We start from the raw sequence: 15,916 nt of genomic DNA, 5'->3' as shown, positions 1-15,916 counted from the left end.
TTTGCTTCCATATTCTTTGTGTCTGTAAAATACGTATAATCAGACTGGATTTTACATAGTCAACTCAATGTCCACTTCCTTTTCTGAATCCTGTCTGGAGGCCTCAGATCAAGCAGTAGTCTACTGTGTATGTAAAGACCTGTTTGCATACAAAGTATTTAAATGGGTTTAATTTAAGATAATATTTGTATATTTTAAGACTACAACTTCTAGATCTAACATGTTCTTATTATGTAAACTTTGCTGATGTGTGGAGCCATTTATTTTCAGTATCTGTACAGAGTACATCTGTTGCAGTATGACAGGTAGCCTAACTGGAAGGTCTCAGTGTAAAGGTTTTAATTTCTGAAAAGCATCCTACAAAATAATATGGAGGTATTTAGTGCAAGTAATGTTCTGCCTTTTTTGTGTGCCCAAAGCTGGGTCAGGCAGCTGGCTCTGAAAATAACCTTTTTACACTTACCAGAAGGAAAGTTCCTCTTGGAAATTAACTGGAAATTAAGTTATGGACAGCAGCAAAGTGAAATGTCTTCAGCAGACTTAATAGGGAGAGGCATAGCCATCATCCTCAAGTGTTAAGAATCAAAGAACTTGCCTTTATTGTGGAGTTAATTCAAATGACGGCTACTGCATGGCATCCTAACATAATTCCCAGGCATGAGTAGAGACTACTCAGGCATGGCAGTGCTTTTTGGAATGAGTCACCTGCTTGCCAAGGGATGGCCAGAGCCAGCCCAGCTTTCTCTGATCCCTGGTTGTGCTGGGCTGCAGACCAAGCGGGGCAGTTGTGGTGGTGAGTCGGTCACTCTGCATGCAATACCACTGCTCATGGGCAAGTTATAATTCGGCCTGCACCTAGGTAACCTGAGCTAAATACTCTTTTGCCTGTGGGCTTAAGGCAGCTCTTATTTTCTTCTTTTTCTTGAGAGTTCTGATGTGGTGATACTTGTTTTATTTTATTAGGGAGAAAATAAGCAGTCTCTAGGCAGGGCAGACCGGTTTAGGGGGTTGCCATAGCTCATCAAGTGATGTTCCTTAGCTGCTGGGATTTGGCAGGTTGAGGCTGAAAATTGAAGCCGCCAGCTTCAGACCAAGTCTAGAGCATCCTCTGCACTCTTTCTGCTGTACTTCCAAGTTTCTTCCTCTGGCCATGGGTTGCCATGGGTTCCTTGCAGGCCATGAGCACTCATTCCTGCAGAGGACTCTGCCTCCTTTCCTGCAGAAGGATGACAGTGTGTGGCTTATAATTTATCTGAGCTGTCTCTAAACCATGTCCTCTTGGCTCTATCTTGCACAGATCTTAGAAATGCTTGTTTTCTAAGAGATTGGAGCTTTTTGTTAGCTTAGGAGGTAGCTTCATTTTTTTCATGCGACGTCTAAGCTAAAAAACTGCTTAGTAACAGCATAGTTAACCTTCGAAAATAGCTTTCATCATCACTCAAGTTGTGATTGATGGGGGAAACCAGCTGTAACAAGTTGTGCAAGGTGGCATACGCCTGAAGGAAGATATGGGATGGTGTTTCTCCCTGAAAATAGTTAAGTCCTACAATTTAACTATTCAGAAAGTTCTTTCATCCTTTCCACCCCTCCACCCCCAGCTTCTCTCTGTCATCAAAGCTATTTCGTGATTAATCCCAGTGCTGTCTCCCTGGATTTCCTCCATGCACACCCGTAGGGATGGGGGCTGGTTATAAAGAAGTGCAGAAAAAGGGAACATAGCTCTCCGATTCCTTTATTTTCTTTGAATCACTACTGCTCCTTAAAATCTGAATTAATCAAATCAAGTTCTCTCTGCACATATCCAGGAATGAGCTGCGTTTAATCTAGTTAAGTGTATTCTGTTCATCCACAGAAGTCCCCGTTTCAGGGCAAAGTGCGTAGGGGAGGGCTTTCCAGAAGGTTTAGCATCTTGATGGACAGCTTTCTGCTGCCTTCATCTCTCCCAGCAGAAAGGGTGGCACATATGGCAAGGGCTGGTGGACAGATTGCACGGCAGAAAATATCCATGGCAGATAAGCAAATGTTTTACTCTTTCTTGCTTTTCTCCTCTGCTCCATCAGCGAGAAGAAAGCCTCACTGATTGTCTCCTTTTCATGGATTTTTGACTGTTGGGGAACTTTTTTCACTTCCACTGGATATAAAAGGCCACCTGTTACAGCAGCAGTAATTAAATACTGCTTTCCTTATTCTTTTGGTGCTAGGAAGGAAATTTGGTTTTGGGTCTCCTGGCGGGTAAGTCTGCATTTCTTCATTTCTATTTAATTTTGTTTCTTTCTATTTACTTTTTCGCTGCTGCAAAAATCCAGAAATGAGTTTAGGAATTTGGAGGTTTCTTGCAGATTTTTTTTAATGCACTTAAACCTAAAAGTTGCAAACCTGCTTGATTGTTGAGAGTCCTTGGAGCATCTTGATTCCCAGGTTCTTGTCCTGTGTTTGGGGGTTCTTGCCATGGGATGATTGCTGACACAGAGCAGGATTAGCTCCCAGAAACAGGCACATCCCTTTCCACTTAACAGAAAATTTAATGTACCTCCAGAAAATTGATCTTCTTGCAAATTGTAAAGGCATCTCCTACCTCTCTTATGAAACATAATGGCAGAGAAAGGCAAATACTTGAGTAACACTTTGATAGGGTGGGCAGCAATGCCTGGAGAAAAGAGGGTGCAAGTTCAGGTTCTTTAGTGGGGTTTGTGCTTCCTGCAGACCAGGACAGCTGACTGGCCATCCAAACCTGGGTGGCTCTCATCTAGCTTGGCTTGTGTGTCCTACTTCCTCCTTTTTCAGCGTTACTCTTGTTCAGTAGGACTGTGCAAAATTTAATCTGTAGATGTGTAGATGTATCGTTGTTAAAGATTCATAATTGCCTCCTTTTCTTCTGTTCTGAGATGATTTATCGGATGTAGCTCTGTATTTGCAATAAAGAATGGATATTTCATTGCAGGGACCTCTGTATAGTCACAGTCCTTATCTTTCCTGTCTCATTCGAGACCAATTTGACGAAAGTAAAGCTATTTTAATCTCCTGGTCTCAAAATAGAAGCCATTCCATTTGTGCCATGAAGATGGCTGCAGCAGGATCTTTGTCTGGTAGAGCAAAACCTTCTGCCTGCTTGTTTTATCTCTGGGCACCAAGTCCCTCTTTCCTGTCATCCCCTCATGTTGAGCATTCCTGGGTTTGAGGTGGTGGTTTTGGGAGGTGGGCATCATTCATCATCTCTCCTAAGGATGGTCAGTCTTGTGCTTCCCCTCGGTTTCCCTTTCCCAAGCATCTCTTCGCTTTCTGGTTGCTCAGATCCCCTCGACCTCTGCAAGCAGCTGTGGGGCAGAGAGGGCAGCGCAGACAGCGCTCCTTGGTCCCCCTGCCTGGCAGCGTCTCACACCCCTGGACAGCAGGGACCCTTAATGTGGCGATGGTAATTAAAGCCCATAGCCCCCAGTTGCCACGGAAACGCAGCACTCCACAAATACGAAACACAACTTACAGTCTTGTTAATTTTCCCAAACGCTCCTTATTTGTCAGCTCTAAGCAGGGTTTCATGTTGCATCCTTGAAAAATGCTGTACTGTGAAAATACCCAGCAAGGGAATGCGTGCGCACTTTTTTTTTTTGAGGAATTTCGTATAAAAACCCTCACCCCTGGGGCAGGGAGGGAAAGTTGTCACCTGTGACCTATTGCCTTTGCAGTGGTGATGCCACATCAACACCTGGTGTAGGGCTGACTCCTTGTCTGTGAGGGCATTCTTTTGATGGAACAAAAAGACTAGCAAAGAGGCAAAAAAAAAAATCTCTGGAGGAATGGTTTTACTGCAAGCCCAGCATTGCCTGATTGTGGTTCAGTGGAACAAAGTCACCATTCAGGCACAATATTATTTAGTTTGAATGTAAAAATTCCAGTCATTCTGCTGAACAACTTAAAAACATGGAAAAGGTTGCTCATCAGCACAAAAAATAGGTGTATTGGATAACTGGCACGCAGTGACAGTGGGGCTGCAGCTTTAGCAGAAAGTGTCCCAGGCTAATTGCTGTGCTCTGTCCATCTCTTGTAGATTTTTGACTTGGAGCTGCCAGGTGCCGTGTTTTGACAAAAATTTCATTTGTTTGCATTTTCAAAAGAGGAGGAGTCTAACAGGATTATTGCCTCATAAACTTGGACAAGGATTGGATCGGGATTTGGTGTTTGAAGGCAGTGCAGCCCTTGGATATCAGTATGATTAACATAGATACGTAAAGTCAATACATGTTGGATCACTTGTTTGCTATATGGCTTTAATATTAAAGCAGAGATTGTATCTAATGAGCTAGGTCACGCTTATTGGGAGATGGGAAATAACATTTTTCCCCTGTGGTGATGTTTGCTAGCTATTTATTCTCATTATGTTTTTTATTAATTTCTTCTGTCTTTTATTCTTCCACTTAAGCTAGGGTCTGCTTTGAGAACAGTTAGAAGTCATCAGCCTGATTCTGTAATTTTGTGAAGAATACTGGACTGGGAACTAAGAACTAATGTTTAATTAATGTTATGATGTGGTTTTAAGCAATGGTTTTAACCACTGTCTAGTTACCCTTTCCTGGGGCTTATGTCGATCCACTCCTGACTGCTCAGAGAGCCTTTTCACAGCTGTGGCATTTGAATGAAGCAGGGGAATTTGGGAATTACGAGACCCTTCCTAGTTACCTTAGGCAGTCAGGGGCCACGGAGAACAGATTTTGGAAATCCTGTGACATTTTAAAATTAAGCCAACCTTTCCTGAAATCCAGGGTGACGGCTGTGCTGTTGTTCAGAGTTATTGATTGCTGTGTGTTATGTATTGCCTTGCAAGGTCAAATCTGCCTGCCCAGGACAGGACTGCCTGAATTCAGGGTCACATGAAACCTTCGCTGTGGCTGTTACAATTTTTTCCATATGCTCCCTTTCCATACTGGAGAGGGATAAGGAAGGGTTATACTAAGGCATTCCTGTGATGCCAGCAGGCAGCAAAATTTTGCGATCTCATCTCCTCTGGGATGAAGAGGAGAACCAATACCCAGTGGCCTTTAATCAAGGGGAAAATACAAGTGGACAGTTTTTCACTTGCAGCTGCTTTAAACTACACAGTAGAAATTAATCATTGATTCAATGGTTAGAGAGATCTCTGTGCAAATACATCCCTTCTGGTTAGAGTTCTCAGGTGCAGAAATGAGATTTGCATCCCAGCTATTTTGGGATACAGGGACAATGGAGTCCTCCAAAGGAACAGGGGTGTCATTCATCTCAGGGTGTTCTTTTGACATTTGCTTTTGGTTGAGAAAATTGTATAGACAGTTGTAAACAAAATAGAAAATTGGGGTATATTAAAGGTAATTTTTAAAGAGATTAGTTAGTAAGATGGATGTTTTGCATAGTTGTTTACTTCTGGGGTATACTTGGGTTTTTTGAACAGTCAGTTAATGGGCTGTAAATCTCTAGGATTTTAATAAGATACTTTAGAAATAGGTTGCTTAAATCTCTGCGACTATTAATTGCAAAATACATGTTTCCATTAACTTCAAACTGGAACTAGTGTTAATTATTTGTGACTTATGTAAAGACAACTACAGTTAAAAGGTTAAATTATTGCTACAATTCCAGTTTGCTTGTGGTTTGCTTTTTTTAATTTTAATAGCGCCCATTCAGACAGAAGGAATAAACATTGTGAAATCTGATGTAGGTATAAAGACTGACATCTTCTGCTTTTGTAAAAATGTGTCGAGCTTCTCCAGAGAATGTTTGTTGAATCAATAAATCAGAACTAGAGGAGGCCTAAGGATAAGGCTGTCTTTTTCACTATAAAATTTCTCTTGCACACACTCCAGTTAAAAAAATAAAATAAAAATTTGCACAGCTGGATGTCCAGTCTTGTCCAGTTCCCAAGTAGATTGTAATTTAAAACTGAAAGCAGGGCACCACCTGCACTATTTGACTGTTTCAATGAAGTCCTGGGAAAATTACTTTCTAGGGAATTGCATGACTTGAATAACAGGCCTGGCTGCCTCTTTTACCCACTTCATATTTTTTATAATTCTGGTTATTTTTCCTGTTTGCAGCTTTCCTGGGCTGTTATCATCCTGTGGAGCTGGTGATCTGCTGTGATAAGAGATACAGAAAATAATATAAGGGATGCAGAAAGAGGGTCGAAGTAGGGTATTTTAAATGGCAGTGCTCTGGTATTGTGGATTTCAGGGATATAGTACTTTACATCAGGGAAGTGTAGTCCTGGCTAGTCATCCCAGCTGTTGCTCAGACCACAAATTCTGTGTTTGTGAACTTTGTAAATAAATTGATATTTTGCGCTGGGAACAGATGGTAAAAAGTCCTTAGATCAATAATGAGTCAGCCACAGCGTATGAACAATAAAACTCCTGGTGACTGTTTCCTCAGTCATGGAATGGGCTTGCCCCAAGTACAGCACAGCAGTGTGAAAGTAAAGAAATTTTGATTTTTTAAATTTTTTTTTTGGGGGGGGGTGGGGGTGTCTTTATTTATTTATTTATTTTTGTTGGTTTGGGGTTTTTTGGGTAGTGCCAGTGGGATTTTTTTTTCTTTTGAATCTTCATGCTGTAATCCACAATTCCTTTCTTCCACAGCACTGCTGGCAGAGAGGTGGTGGCAGGGTGGTCACATCCACTGCAGAAGAGGTGGTGGACTTAGTTTATATGGCATTTATTGATGGTTTAAACTACCGGGGCACTGGCAGCACCGAGGCAATGTCGGCTGCCACCAGGAATAGCCTGTCTCTGGCCCAGGGTAGCATCTCTGCAGCAAAGCACAGCCCAGGGCATTTGTCCCTGCACCAGCAGCATTCAGACACTGGGATGGGTCAGCCCTAGGAACAGGTGTGTCTGCTCACCTCCTGCAGTGGTGGGCAATAAAGTGACAAGCTCTTGTGATTTCAGTAAGTAGAGCCTGTCTCTGGGTGTACCTTCTCTAAGAGAGAAGGCTTGTCATTATAACATGGCAGTGAATGCCTGGTTGCTCAGTGACTTCTCTGCTTTTACCTTTTGTTCAAAATTTATAGAGACTTGCTAAAGTTTTTAACACAGAAAAGGATTTAATTACAACCTCCTAAAAGAGAGGTATCTTTGACCATAGCCAGTCATAGAGGTCAAAATACCTCATGGGTGTATTTACTGTATGACACTGCCTTGTGCTCTGTCACAGACTGCCATGTGAGTTACATTGACTTCAAAGGATAGAAACACTAGAAGCCTTCAAGGAGGTGAATTTGGGATGCTCACTCTCAGGGGTCCTAACTGGATCTCCAGTACAGCAGTGCACAGAATGGTGCTTGGGTTTTTCCATAGCCTCGCTGATGGTCTTCAGCATCCTCATGGGGGAAGGTCAAGGGGCAAGTACTGATATCCGCACTCATCATGACCAGCATGAAGCTGAGGCAGGGGAGGTTTAGGTTGGATATCAAGAAAAAGTTTCTCATCTAGAGGGTGGTTGAGCACTAGAATGGTATCCCCAGGGACGTGGTAACAGCACCAAGCCTGACAGAGTTCAAGAAGAGTTTGGACAATGCTCTCAGGCACACAGTGTGATTCTTGGGGTGTTCTGTGCAGGGCCAGGAGTTGGACTCGATGATCCTGATGGGTCCCTTCCAACTCAGAATATTTTATGATTCTGTGTAACAGGACTTGGTCCTTTGTTGGGATTTTGGTTGCTTGGAGAAGGAGGGAGATTCCTGGTCATAGTCAGTAGTAGCAACAGGTCTACAGTTTGGACAGCACACTCGTATAGTGGTTTTTGCTGCCTGTTCTGCGTGTCACTTTGCTCTGCAGGGCCTGTTGGTGTTGCAGGTACCCCCGAGCACAATACAACTCATGCCATATATTCCTCCCCTGGTGCCTTGAGTGACAAAATAATTTGGTAAAGTCATAAATCAGTACTGTGTTTTTTCTAGAACATTTATCTGGTTTATTTTGCATTACATAAAGACCAGCCATTAGGTGGGTCTCATCCCTTCTGCATTAATCCAGCAGCATGAATGCAGAGCGAGAGAGCTGTGGTTTGAGCACGAGGGCCCCCTGCGCTGCTTTCCTTATCTGCTCTCCAGTCTTTGAGCTCTTACATAATATGTTTAAGACTGGTTTTTTGACTAATCTCTTTTGGGGTCTCATTTTGCATTCTTAGTCTCCAGCAACAAAGAACTGCTATGTTCTTCCCTTGTGAAATCCTTTCCAGAAGGTGCACATTATCTACTACGAGACAGGGCAATGATGAGCATCAATTTCCATGGCAGAATAGGAGCCTGGATTACAAATTACTATTTAATCCTTTTTGCGTCAAAGGATATAATAATCCTTGTAAAATGTGCTCTAAGTCTTGTGCTTGTCTGTGTGAGGTTAAGGGGCAAAAATCAAAATAGGGAATCTCATAGAATGTAAGACGGGGAAATGTATGTGTTCCACATGAATTTCAGAATATGTTTAGAACTGCATTTCAACAGCCAGAATAAAGATGATGGGCTGATACCTAGACTACTACTCTGCTAGAAAACAGTAGGTCTGTCATGAGTGTTGCTTGCTGAATTGCAATAAAGAATTTAGGCACAAAGTAAGCATTGCTCTGATTTGATTTTTTTTTCCTTCCCTCGCAAGTGAGAACGCTTACCAAAACTAACAAAGATGGAGGTGTCTTAAGACTGTGAGGAAATTTGTTTTATTTTTTAAATCATGAGGCTGTGTGTGTCAGGCAATGTGATTCTGTAAGGGAGAGAAGGGTAAATAAGGCTGGGAGAGATAAGGATTTAGTGTTTGAAATTGCAGACTGATGGCTGCACAACTTCCTGCCCAAGCAGCTATTTTAAGAGGGGCAAAGTTTAATAACATAAAAAGTTTAGAAAATAAATCCCATGGTGACAGACCTACAGTCCTTTCTTGCCATACTGAGTATGCTGTAACTTTGTTAGGTAAAAAGCAAAACAAGGAAGTTGTTTGAAATCCGTAGTTTCATATTACTAGTTTATTCCATATTTTTACTACTGGCCTCTGTACTAAATCAGATGGGGCGTACTGGATAGAATCCTTCTTACTGTGTAGCAATAAGAAGGATTACTTAGTCCTTCTTACTATGTAGCAATCCACAGAGAAAACCTAGAAGTAAGTGATGATATATCTGCAATATTACTAATGGAAGGAACCAGGGTAAGCCGTTTGCTGTTATTTTCAATGCAGTGTATTTAGAACTTTGCTAATAATCTAATATTCTGTATAGTCAAAATCCTAAAAATAGAGTAGAACCAGATTAAAATTGTTATCTCATATTAAAGAACACATTTAATTATTTGGTCATATAACCATCATTCCACGATAAGGTATTTTTCTGCCAGCTGCTAATTGCATGCTTCTAAGTGTGACAATGCATAATGTGGTGTCCTTGCTGTCACAAAATGGTCATCTTGCAGGTGAAGACTGTGCACTGCAGCAGCCCTTATGAAGCCGTAAAATGTTTGTGTTGTAGAAGGATTCGTATTTGTGGACTTTTTGTTGTTCTTTTCTATGACAAATTCACAGAAAACAGGAATATTCCCCGATCTATCTAGCTGTTGTATTTTGGTAAACCCAGAAGTCAAATGTTTTGAAGAGAACTTCCATATTTCCTGTAAAATGAATAATTTCTATTTCTTTATTTGTTGTAGAAAATGACACTTGACTGAAGAGCATATATAGGTCACCCTGGAAGAAGTTGCTTCGCTGTGAGCTTTACATGAGTATCCCCATCCTATGAGAAGGAAGAGGAGAAGGATCCGTCAGCCTTCTTAGCTGTAAAATGGGGACTACAGGTGATGACATGGCTGCAGTGGAGCAGAATGCCTCCTTGAACCCTCTGTGCTTTGAGTGTGGCCAGCAGCACTGGACAAGGGAGAACCATCTCTACAACTACCAGAATGAAGTGGATGATGACTTGGTCTGCCACATTTGCCTTCAGCCCTTGTTGCAGCCATTGGACACTCCCTGTGGACACACTTTCTGCTACAAGTGCCTAAGGAACTTTCTGCAGGAGAAGGATTTCTGCCCATTGGATCGAAAAAGACTCCATTTTAAACTCTGCAAAAAATCCAGCATCCTCGTTCATAAACTGTTAGACAAGCTCTTTGTTTTGTGCCCCTTCTCTTCTGTGTGTCAGGAAGTGATGCAGCGATGTGACCTAGCGGCACATCTTAAAAACAGGTGAGCGCTGCAGGTGCTTGCATTGCATTTTCCCTACACCCTTGTTTGTGGCCAGTTTGTGTACCAGTAGAAATTGGGGGCAGGAGAGGGGGAGAGAGTTGGTGGTGGCTTTTAAATTCACGGCAAAAGACCGTAGGAAATGGTCAGTCTGTAACTGTGCACAGGCAATGCACTGGATTACCCTTTTTTTGTACATCACACCAGAAAATAGTGAAGAATGCTTGGTGATAGCCATAGGGAGAATGACGTAGATCATTAGAGGTCTGAAGAAAATGATTTATCAAGAAAAATAAAATACAATGGCAGTTGATTAGGGGGAAGAAAGCTGGGGGGGGGGGGGAATTAAGAGATGTGCAGACTCTGTCTGCAAAGAGGAGAGAAATGGTGCAATAGGAGCAAGAATATTAAGTTCAGATTTTAGGAAAAAAAGCTTTACAATGGTTGGGCACCAGCATAGATTGGTTAGGTGATAGTTGTCCATTCCCCATTTTTAGAAGTGTTTATGAACACGTTAAACAAATTTTCATCAGGAATAGTTACATCAGAATTGGTTCTGAGGTAGGCAGATGGACATGGTATCTCTCAGGACTGGTGGGCCTTCTCTGCCTGCCTTTAGTCCAGTCCAGTGACACTGGTGACCACTCAGACAGAAGGGTTCATTTGAGAGGTGCACAGACCTTCTCCATGGACTCCTTTCCAGGTCTTGGTCTTTGTCCATTTGGATACTCTTGGAGACCATCTTCAGGTGAACAGTGATGTTGCAGAGGACATTGGGAGCATGTGCGTGGTGTGGGTGTGCGTGCAGGCAAGTGCTCTGCAGAGAAGGGGAAAAGGACAGATACCATCTGCCTTGGAAACTGTTCGTTTGCATTCATACTTCCAGTGTGCCCTCTTCCTTTTTCCACACATCCTGAGCATTCTGGGGATTCAGAGCTTGGGAGGACTCTGGGCGTGCAGAACATGCAGCAGCCCTGTGGACTGTGGTGAGCCTGGATCTGCCTGGGTATTTTTCATTGTTGTAGTATGGTGTCCATGTCAGGGAGGTACAGGGACTAATGAGGAGCCTTTCTCTCTAGATTTTTATCTTCTTTAAATTCTCCATGTGGTTTCCGTGTTAGCTTAAGCACTTGCTTGTTTCCTTGTGGCAAGTTTCTGATCTAAATGATGACTTGGGGGTCATGAGGAGGCCTAACTATTTCATGATTTATAATCCTGGTATTAAACGGATTCAATTTTAATAAAAAGCAAAATGCTAGCAAGACTGCTGCTAAATATTTGATTCGTCTTCTGGTTTCTCACGGTCATATCCTTCACCTCTTCAGTCCTTTTTCCTTGGCTGACATCTTCTTGAATGATATTAGGGCTGTTTACAACAGGATCATGTAGTTTATTTGTACATAGAACACTATGTATGCCCTCTTTAAGTATATGTGAAATATCCATTTACTTAATGCACAAGGTTATTATGGAATCCAAGTGAGCTGAGTCACAGGCTTTTCCTGTTTGTCAACTGGAAAAAAGCTTTCCGTTGCAGAAGGCTGCTCATTTTCAATTCCTTCTGTTGTCTTGGTTATCTTGGCTGATACACGTTTTGAGTATATGGTGATTTACAGTTTCCAATTAAGTTTATTTGCAAACATCTGAACACCTCTAAATTGTCATTGCTGACATAAATGATGGCAGTAACTGCGTAGTTTGAATTTAATTCTATATGGATTAGTGAATCCAGTAAAATTCTACTGCTGATCATTACATTTAGGAAAGAAATACAAAATTCAGTATTATTGTAATTGTCAGCATTGATTAATATAAACCAGTCTCAACACGCCTTTACGTGAGCTGGTTTCTGTTTCTGAGAAAAGCAGTATGGCTGGTTAATTTTCACTGTCTAAAAACCTTCACACTGGGGTTTTCCAGTGTTTTTTTAATTGCCTCCATTTGAACATAAAAGATGGAAGAAAATGTCATTGTATCCACCAGGTGCCTCAGACTGTAAGGTTACCTCAAGATGCTCCCACAAGGAGATGAGAGGCATCAGACACAAACCTGATTACTTCATAGTCACTAATTGCACTCCATGATACCTTGTTGCACAAAGAAAATACTCTTGATTTCTTAAACTCTTGAGTTTCGTTACATTCACTTGCAAATTTGGTTTTTAAAGTTAAACACAATGCATGTAATACAATTTAAAGGAAAGAACCATATGAGTAATGTACTGTTTTTCAGTCACTTGGTATAGAAAATGTGTTAATGTTTGGTAAAGTAAGTGCCAGTTTCATTCCCTGTAATCGTTCAAGGCAAGACTGGGTGTGGATCTCAGTGCCATGATCTAGTTCACATGGTGGTGGTGTTCAGTCATGGGTTGGACTCAATGGTCTCAAAGGTTTTTTCCAACCTAGTTAATGCTGTGATTCTGTGATTTCTAAATATCAAAGGTAAATTTATGAGAAGAAAATCCAACAAAATGTTACTGAGATTTTCTGTGTACAATTTCAATTTGGTTAAATTCTTACGGGTTTTTCAGAACTGAAAAAAGTCCATTGTACAAAAACATATTGTGGAATTCATACAACTTTATAATGAGAGGGTCAGGTATTGTGTTCATGGCTTTTGAGTTGGGCTTTAGCTTTCACCTCCTGTATTTCCCTATGGTAGCTTAAGTTATCATTTTGGATGGAGACATTTTTCTGACTGGGAAACATTGCAGATAATTTTATGTCAAGTTAAGTTTGAACTTTATATAGGATTGCCTTTTTTGGAATTGAAGAAACAATTGGGCTATTCATTGTGTGTCAGCATGCTTAATATATGGATTTAGAGTAACAAAAGCCATGGGAAAACAAGTTGTAAAGGTACACAATTTTATCATATAAAATCATGGCAATCCCAGTTATTTTGGTGTTTATGACAGTGTTGGTGAGTCCTGTTCTTCCCACCCTCTCCTGTGTTAGCTGCAAGCACTGTCCCTGCCTGGCACTTCAAACACCAGAAGTGAAGAGGATCTATGGGATTTAACCCTCTTTTGAGTAAGTGGATAGGCAACAGATTGATAGTTTTTCCATGCCCTATGGGTTCTATCCATTGCTTGAAAGGTAAACAATCTGTGGTTGTTCTCTGCTCTGAAGCTTGTTGACAACGTTGTAAGCTGCTCTTGGGTGGGAGAGAGAAGTATGCACCAAAACCACTCTTTCTTTATTTTTCCTTAGTCTTCTCTGACTCCTAAACCTAGGTAACTCCTGGTGCCTCATTTCCCCCATTTTCTTCTCTTTTTCCCTTCTTTTTTTTCCTGTCAAAAAAAACCCCCCAGACACTTAACTTTCCAAAGCAGCATCAGGTTTTACTTAGAATTGCAGCTGTAAATCTTGCCAGAATTACTGCTTAAGGTCGTTTTGCTGGCAAAGTTTTATGAGCAATAGCAAAGGCACTTGGGTTGCTTCTTTGCAGTCTTTGCTTAAATACAGCTCCTGCTTGGAAAATGATTTAGTGCAACTGGTCTGAGGTTATTTAGTGTGTTTGCTTTTATCAAACCACTAGACTGGGCAGAAGCTGATGGCTTAGGTTACAATGAATTCTTTCTTTTCAGTAGTCAGTGAGCAAATGTGTTTTTCAAGCTCCTACTGTTATTCCACAGAAATACCCTGTAAACTACATCTTAATTTTGTATGAAAGCTCTTTTTATCAGCAAAGAGGGATTGCTGCTAGTGTTCCAAGAAGTCAGCTTTTAAATGAGAAATCCAGCAGACTTGGCAGTAAAAAAAACCCAACAAAAACCCACCAAACAAAAAGAGCCATTTTTCTTCTCTGTCTGATATGAATTAAGAAAAATTGAAGGTAAAAGCTATACTTTGTCACCATCCAGAACTGAGCAGAAGCTGGTGCTAAAGAGGGTAGAGGAAGAAGTGGAATATAAGCTGAAGCTAATTTTACATCCGTAGAATAACTGCCCTTCAATCTTCCCATTAAATAATATCACTCAGTTGCTTTAGCATAGAATAGTTTGAGTTGGAATCTTTCTCTTGAGCGTCTTGTTTCATGAAAGAAATTAAGGAATTTCTAAATATTCTTAAAACAGTCCTGCCTTTGTTCTTGCTCCTAGACAAGGTATTCTGGCCTTGTAGGTAGATTCAAGATGCCATTTCTATAAGTTTGAATTCAACCCTTATTTATGTAATTTGTTTTATGAGAATGTTTTCATGAGTAAAGGAATCCAACCTTCAAAGCTTGTTTTCATCATGAGATGCCCATCTGTGTACATAACTTGTTACAAGATTAGTCCAAAATGCTTTTTATCCCAGATATTTGGTATTAGTGACAGTGTGCACCTCTGGAGATTTATTGGCACTTTGTAACTGTTAGAACTGCTGTATGGTTTTGCTGTTTGTGAATAATACATTCTTACTGCCAGTAAAAATCTTTTTATGTTGCAAGTGAAAAGGAAAAATCTCCGTTTAGATCTGCTTGAATACCAGTACAGGGCTTGGCTGCTTGGTAGGCAGCATGCTGTGTTTAAAGACCTAGAAACTGGCATCCCATGAATTAATGTCTCCACTAGACAATTACTTTTTTGGCAATGCAGTTGCACTATACTAGACTGAAATTCAGAGTCTATTGCAATTACTGGTTAATTTGGTGTAGAATCTGTGGGGTTTTCCCCTTTTTTGCCTCATACAGTGCTGCGCAAAAGCGATTCCGCTGAACTGAGTAGGTGTGCTCAGGAGGCTGTTTACATTTCTTGACGCTAGCTTTTGAAATGATAATTAAACATCATTGGCAAAAATAAACCTCAAATCTATTTATATTTTGTGTGATGACTTTCATCAGCTGGCAGGTAATGATGGGAGAATGTGCTCTGTGAAGGAGGGTGGATGAGGACCTGGCTGTGGTTTAGGAGGCTTTGACAGAAATAGGACACTTCCAGGGATGAGTTTCATGCTGTCCTGGTTTGACACAGCTTAAAAAACCCCAAAACTCCAAGGTGTGCTTTGCCACCTCGAGCAGGTCTTTTGAGCTCCTCAGGCCTTGTGAGATGGCTGAGTCAGAGTCAACAACAGCACAGTGGTTTGGTAGGTGGTACCTAAGGAAGTATCTTGCTCTCGGAAGTAGTCCAGTAAGGCTGGACTCTGATGTCAGGCTCAGTGGGATTGAAGCGTGGTTCTCTGACAGTGTTGGTTTCTGTTCATTTGCCTCCTTGCTGAAGGAGCACCACTTTTATAGCACAGCAGTTCAGGGACAGCAAGGACACACGGCTTGGGGTGGTTTTGTCCTAAATTCTTGTGAATCAGTGTGTGAGAGCATGTCTGTCAGAGCTCCCAGCAGACAAAAGGTTTTCTCTGCAAGAGCATTTACCCCTTGCTGTGTTGCTGCCGAAGTGAGTGATGTTGGAGACTGTTCCTTTATTTTATTTTCTTTCCCCGTTGACCGTGTTAAGATTTGAGGGAGCATGTGGCTAACCCGTCAAGTTAAAGTATGTTAGAAATACTGAGGGAAGTGATAGCATCCTTATTTTTCTTGGTCTTTTGGGACTTTTATGTTGAGGTTTGCATTGTGAAATGGTCAGTGATAGAAATTTCCTGGTGATTTTCACCTGTAATTGTGTGTCTCTATCACCAGACAGATATATTGGCCAATCAGTCCCACTGTGCCAGTGGTTTTCTGTAGTAAATACTGTCTGGGCAGAGCCAAAAGATAGGGTTGTGTTCCATCATTAAAATAATAGAAACATT

General features: G+C 41.3%; 1 protein-coding gene across 4 annotated transcripts in view; it reads left to right on the top strand.

Moving 5' to 3' along the window:
- Positions 1-15,916, top strand: part of LNX2 (ligand of numb-protein X 2) — a 59,530-nt gene that overhangs the window by 23,088 nt on the left and 20,526 nt on the right. For 2 of the 4 annotated variants that reach the window (XM_032099493.1, XM_032099497.1), the window contains exon 2: positions 9,659-10,190. In XM_032099493.1, the coding sequence (XP_031955384.1) occupies positions 9,790-10,190 (401 nt within the window). In that variant the 5' untranslated portion in view covers positions 9,659-9,789. Of the gene's footprint in view, positions 1-1,575; positions 2,233-6,602; positions 6,654-9,658; positions 10,191-15,916 lie in introns of those variants that run through there. The other 2 variants (XM_032099496.1, XM_032099494.1) reach the window with 2 other exon arrangements.

The sequence above is a fragment of the Corvus moneduloides genome, chromosome 2 (assembly GCF_009650955.1).
Source record: "Corvus moneduloides isolate bCorMon1 chromosome 2, bCorMon1.pri, whole genome shotgun sequence".
NCBI classification, from domain to species: Eukaryota; Metazoa; Chordata; class Aves; order Passeriformes; family Corvidae; genus Corvus; species Corvus moneduloides.
Note: the sequence above shows the minus strand (reverse complement) of the source record. Positions and strands in the feature narration are given on the sequence as shown.